Source organism: Coenobita brevimanus, chromosome 43 (assembly GCF_032717465.1).
Source record: "Coenobita brevimanus isolate Jiangsu-jjx chromosome 43, ASM3271746v2, whole genome shotgun sequence".
Taxonomy (NCBI): Eukaryota; Metazoa; Arthropoda; class Malacostraca; order Decapoda; family Coenobitidae; genus Coenobita; species Coenobita brevimanus.
Window position 1 is genome coordinate 25,746,386 of NC_136996.1, and position 6,752 is coordinate 25,753,137.

Here is a 6,752-nt window from a genome sequence, read left to right on the forward strand (position 1 = left end):
AAGAGAGACGAGATTGGAGGGTGCAGGTGGGGGGGAAGGGGGAGGCGAGGGGAAGGAGGAGTGGGAATGGTGTAGGCTCAGTTGTGCAACCTGGGTACGACCATGAGTCCTGTGATATATTTATGAATGGACCCCTGGTTACCCGGCCACTGCCCCCACCCTCACCAACATTCCTTACCCCCTGTCTCTCCCTAGTACCCCTCACTCCTAACTACCTGGCCTCCCCAACCCCTTCATGGTACCCTTAACTCCTCCCTAGCACATCTAACTCCTCCCTGGCACCCCTCACCCCTCCCAGCATCGTGTGAGTTCTGGGCAAAGCAACATCAATTCTTGTCATTTATCCCTCCCCTCTCCACGCCCCCTCCCCCACCTCCCTCTCCATGCTCCATCCCCTCTCCATGCCCCATCCCCTCTCCATGCCCCATCCCCTCTCCATGCCCCATTCCCTCTCCATGCCCCATTCCCTCTCCATGGTCCATCCCCTCTCCATGCCCCATTCCCTCTCCATGGCCCAACCCCTCTCCATGCCCCATTCCCTCTCCATGCCCCATCCCCTCTCCATGCCCCATTCCCTCTCCATGCCCCATTCCCTCTCCATGCCCCATTCCCTCTCCATGCCCCATTCCCTCTCCATGCCCCATTCCCTCTCCATGCCCCATTCCCTCTCCATGCCCCATTCCCTCTCCATGCCCCATTCCCTCTCCATGCCCCATTCCCTTTCCATGCCCCATTCCCTCTCCATGCCTCATCCCCTCTCCATGCCCCATCTCCTCTCCATGCCCCATCCCCTTTCCATGCTCCATTCCCTCTCCATGCCCCATCCCCTCTCCATGCCCCATCCCCTCTCCATGCCCCATCCCCTCTCCATGCCCCATCCCCTCTCCATGCCCCATCCCCTCTCCATGCCCCATCCCCTCTCCATGCCCCATCCCCTCTCCATGCTCCATTCCCTCTCTATGCCCCATTCCCTCACCATGACCCATTCCCCTACCATGCTCCATTACCACTCCCCATCCATCATTTCCCCATCCCCTACTCCGTCTTGTTTTCCATTCCCATTCCACCCTTCCCACCTTTCCCTAGTTCCCATATCACTCCCCCTCTTATCCCCATAAATCTTCCTCCCCTCGCCCGTTTCCTATCTTCTCCCTCATCCCTGTCCCCACGTCCCCTCGTCCCATCCCTCTCCCTACATCCCCATCCCTTTCTCTCCCCGTCTTTCCATTCCTCCACCTTCCCTCCATCAAAATTCCGCCGTCTCTCCCTCAACCACTCCATCTCCTCCTCCCTCCCATCTCATGCCCATCCCTTCCACCCAGCTCATTCCTATGTCCATCCTCCCTAATCTCACTTCCCCTCACCATTTCACATACAAAAACACCCCACATACCTTCCTCATCTTCCCCTCCACCACACACACACACACACACACACACACACACACACACACACACACACACACACACACATTGAAAACAATACCAGCTTCGCTATCGTGGCTGGTGAAAATACATCATCGGAATGTCGGGATGGAAAACAGAGTCACTATTATGGGTATAGTTCTCTCGCCTGAGTATTATATGGGACTGAAGTGCTGGAAAAGGACGCCTTCACGTGATGGCACAAACATAACCGGGCAGCTCCACTTACCCGTTGAACAGAAGTCCCTCAGCTTCCTCTCTACCTTCCCCCCCAAAGTAGGATGGTGGGGAGCAGAGGGGCAGTTTCAGCCTACAAAGCACCAGGTACTCGTTCACATAAGGCTGGGACCAAAACAGCAACAACAATGGCACAATGAAATCAATACCCATCAAGGCAAGCATACCAACAGAGCGGACAATTGTGAGTCGCAGTTATACCACGTGAGGCCTCAGTCACGTGCTGCTGAGAGAGAGAGAGAGGGAGGCTGTAGATAGCGATATGTATATTTATATATATATACAGAGCCTACACAATATTTAGATACTGACAGATAAAGATACATAGAGAGACAGACAGAGAGACAGACGGAGACAGACACTGATAGATATACAGAAATACCGCAGATATGGATATATAAAAACAGACAGACAATGTAAATAATGAGATAAAGGGTGTCATAGATCGACTTAAAAATACTGGATTGAGAGAGAGAGAGAGAGAGAGAGAGAGAGAGAGAGACAGACAGACAGACAGACAGACAGACAGAGAGACAGACAGACAGACAGACAGACAGAGACAGACAGACAGACAGAGACAGACAGACAGACAGACAGAGACAGACAGACACAGACAGACAGACAGACATGGTTGGGGAGGGAGAAAAACAAAGGGGAAAAACTCATACAAAAACCGAGGTCACAAACCCTATGGCAGTATCCCCATGTGGCACCTGTTATTAAAGGCCAGACCCATCCAGTACGGGCTTTTTTGCCGCATGTCCCTCCCATCGCTTTATTACTTTATTGATCTTTGAAGAGTACTTTCACAGAGCAGCATAACCCCTTCATTGAGACACGGTTCCCCAGAGATTAGCATTACGAGAATATTGTGCGAGTATACCAAGAGTGTCATGTGCAGAGTTGTCCATAAATAGCGTTCAACAAGAAACTTCCTTGGCGGTTTCTTATGTGTTGTGGGATGGCTCAGTCTGCTGGTCTGGCCAAAGGTGTGGTAGTGGGAGTAGAAAATGAGTAAATGATACAGGAAAGACATTGCTAACACTGAATGAACCATGTCCACGACACGAGAGATATTACCCGAGGGAGTAGAAGAAGGGGGGGTTATATTTGGACCACCCTGTATTTTCCTTATATTCCGAAGCTAGTGACAGAGCTAGTATGTAGTATGAAATGAGTATACTGAAAGAATATAAGGAGTATACAGTGATTATATTGTGCAGATATAGTGAGACCTTCAGCACTATAGGTCCATTAGTTAAATTTCTCTTTACGTATATATTGTGAGTGAATTACGAGTACTATGAGCCTAAAGGGAGAGTATAACACTGAGTATATCGTGCGTATATTGTGCAGGTACAGTGAAGCCACAGTCTCACGGGATCCATCTGTTATTACTCTCATGTTTTCATTTGCCCTTTACCATTTATAACTGGCAGATAACTGATAAGCCCCTGGTGTGTGTGTGTGTGTGTGTGTGTGTGTGTGTGTGTGTGTGTGTGTGTGTGTGTGTGTGTGTGTGTGTGTGTGTGTGTGTGTGTGACAGACAGACAGACAGACAGAGACAGAGACAGAATTACGAGCATTCTAGCGGATATAGATGCATGAACTATTATTGCAGGAAAGGAATTACGGTAGTGAAGAAAACGTGTGAGAAGGACGGTAGGATTATGGCACGTGTGGCCTGACTATTGCACGTGACAGCATGAAGTGAGACGGATTATGGAAGGTGTTGTCTGTGTGTGGCATGGACGGAAAATAAAACCTGCTGAATGCCGCAAGCTGTTTACTGGACCACGGCGAAGCTTTGCATGATAAGATGGATGCTGGAGTGCGTGGTTCACTATCAGCACTGGAGTGAGGAAGAGTGCGTGACGTCGTCGCGGTTTTTAATTAGATTACTTGATGGAATTACAAGAAAGATTAAAGCAAAAACGGTAGAGTCGTAAATGAAATTGATGATGAATGGTGAAAGGTATAACATTTCAAGTTAACTGTATGTAGTTGATGCTGTGTTGTCTGACTTGGACTCTGGTTCATGGTTTTGTGAACGTGTCTGAGCGGCGAGGTCTGAAAGTAACTGGATACAACAGTAAAGTGACAGCTGCTGGGAGGAAAGGTAACTCACAGTGTCAAGTGTGTCAAGCGTAGGTCAAAGGGAAGAGACTAAAAGCTGTGAAAGAGCTGTAATGCCTTGGAACAGTGATGTGAAAAAGATGCAGATGTGTAGCGGAAACAGAGTCGTTGGACTCAGATGTATGGTGATCAGTGCAATGAAGGCCTTGGTCCGCGGAGTACTGTGTATAGAGCCTACAATAGGACTACATAATGGTGTATGGTACCGTAGAAGTGTCCACATTACCGTATTGTTCTGTGACGGTGAGATGGCTGGAGTACAAAAAGTCAGAAGTGAGAGTATGGTGTGGGTATGGTTAAGGCTATGGTGTGTGTAATTTTAAGGTATGTTTTGAGTATGGTAATGGTGTAGGTATGGTTAAGGGTATGCCATGGACATGGTTAAGGGTATGTTGTGGGTATGGTGGGGTATGGTGTGGACATGGTAAGGGCATGGTTAAGGGTATGGTGTGGGTATGGTTATGGGTATGGTGTGGGTATTATTAAGGGTATGGTGTGTGCATGGTAGGGGTATGGTGGGGTATGGTGTAGGTGGTGCCCCTGATCGCAGCCATGTTTAGCCAGCAACTCCACTTCATCTTTAATATTGTGGCTTTAGGTCAGAAGGGCAGCGCCAGGCAGGGAGGCAGGCAGTGAGCAGGGAGAAAGGCAGAGAGGCAGAGGAGTAGGGAAATAGGCAGGCGGCGAGGCAGGGAGGTAGGCAGAGGAGCAGACAGGGAGGCAGGGAGGTTACCAGGAAGGCAGGGAAGCTACCGGTGAGGCAGTAAGTGAGGCAGGGAGGTCAGTAGGGAAGCCGAAAGTTAGGCAGATAGGTAGCAGGGAGGCAGAGATGTAGGCAGGGTGACAGAAAATGAGGCTGAGGGACGGGCAGTGAGGCAGGGGGGGCAGGCAGTGAGAGAGGTAGGTAGGCAGGTAGTGAGACCCGGTGGTTGGGAGGGAGTGAGGCAGGAAGGCAGGCAGTGAGGCAGGGAGGCAGTAAGTGAATCAAGGAGGTCGGTCGTGAATCAGGGAGGAAGGGAGTGAGGCCTGGGGGCAGACAGGAAGGCGGGAAGTGACGTCGGAAAGTAAGTAGTGAAAAAGGCGAGCAGTTAAAAGGGAAGGGAGGCAGGCAGTGAAACAGGGAGACAGTGACGGAGGGAGGAAGGGGGTTGGCAATGACAAAGGGAGGCAGGGAAGTAGGCAGAGAAGCAGGAAGTGAGGCAGAGAGGCAGAGAACTAGGCTGCCAGATAAGAAGGCAGAAATATTCATAGTGTGGTAGGGATATAGGCAAGGAGGCAGGAAACGAGGCAGAGAGGTGGACAGTGACGTGAAGAGGCAGACAGTGAGACAGGTAGCTAGGTAGGAGGGAAGGAAGGTGGACAGCAAGGCAGACAGGTCGAGAGGCAGGCGGGGAGAGATAGGAAGACAGGCACTGGAATTAGACAAACAGGGAGGTATTGAGTCTGGAAGAGAGGTGAAGTAGCAAGAAAGGCAGGGAGAGGCAGGTAGGGAGGTAGGGAAGCAGCAAGAAAGAGAAAGAACGAGAGAGAGAGAGAAATCAAGCAGTCTTGCCTCATGAGGTAACTACTTTGCTTCGAGGAGGGATTTTTTTTTTTTTTCTGTGTTCTCTTGGCATGGAATTGCGAGATACTATTGGAATTTAATGGGATAGATACAGCCTTAATTATTCCATCCGGTATAAAAGATCGTTCCTCAGGTGAGTGAAATCGTCTGACAGAAGCAAGAAAAAATGTAAACTGTCCGCCATCGCAATGAGGTGATTGATATCAATAAGAACTTTAAATACAGTCCGGACCGCAAGCAGCACTTCACTAGAAACTCATGTGCCGGTATCTTATGTGTTACGGGGACGCCTCAGTCTGCTGGTGTGGGTGTAGGTGTGGTAGTGGAAGTAGGCACCGAATACATGATGCTGGCTAGGTACTAATAACACTGAATGAGCTTTCCCCGCAACACACATGAAACCACCCATTATATTCGCTTGCCATGGAATTGTGATACAACCCTCCTAACCCGGTACTTAAAAGCGTCCAGGAAGCAGAAGGAAGTAGCACCGTGGGGAAAGTCTCGAAGGAACGACAAAAAGTAGTGACAAAATCAAATTACCAAACATGTGTATTGCGTTTCCTACATTTTCGGTGAGGAAATACTTCCCAACATCCAGGTTAACTTTTCCTCCGTAAGTTTTGACCTATTTCCTCATGCTGGCAAGTTTGGGTCAAAGGTAAACTATCTATCTATCTGTTTATCTGTCTATCTGTAGGCAGACGCGTCAATCCCGTAAGGGGTGGCTACAAGCACATCGCCCTGTCCCCTGCCATTTCGCTGCCATCTTCCCAACTTACTCCCCCCTCTCTCATATACCTCTTTCCTCCACCCCTCCATCTCATCCTGGGTCTCACCCTCCCTCTCCGCTCCCCTCCACCTTGCTCACATACACTCTCCTTGTCAGCCTATCACACTCCATCCTCTCCGCATGGCAAGACCACCTCAGTGTATTTCTCCTAACGTTTTCTATCACATCCACATCCACTCCACAACCCTCCTTCACTTTCTCATTTGTCAGTCTGTCTCTCCATGTAACACCAAAGGCTCCTCTCAAATAATTCATTTCCACTGCTTTCACTCTTGATTTGCGTCCTTCCAACATGGTTCAAGCCTCGCTTCCATACGTTATAGTGGGGATCACAATACTGTCATGAAGTGACTTTTTTACCTCCATGCTCACTTCCTTATTTCTTATCACTGCTTTCAAGAAACTAGCAACCTTTCTTCCCGACTGTACCTTTTCAAGCACTTCATCCTCCAAATATCCATCCTTATTCATCACACCACCCAAGTACCTAAATGTACTAACATTTTCCATCTCCACACTATCCAGCCTCACTGAGCATTCGGTGACTTCATTTCTCTCGAAGACGACAACTTTACCGTTCCCAACATTCACTTTTAAT

At 49.3% G+C, this 6,752-nt stretch overlaps 1 protein-coding gene across 1 annotated transcript; it reads right to left on the reverse strand.

Moving 5' to 3' along the window:
* Nucleotides 1-326: 326 nt before the first annotated feature.
* LOC145397860 (uncharacterized) lies at nt 327-932 on the reverse strand. Its single transcript, XM_080270894.1, has 2 exons — nt 858-932; nt 327-647 (listed from the first exon to the last, which is right to left on the reverse strand). The coding sequence occupies exons 1-2, from the start codon at nt 930-932 to the stop codon at nt 327-329; spliced, it is 396 nt and encodes a 131-aa protein (XP_080127020.1).
* Nucleotides 933-6,752: the final 5,820 nt, after the last annotated feature.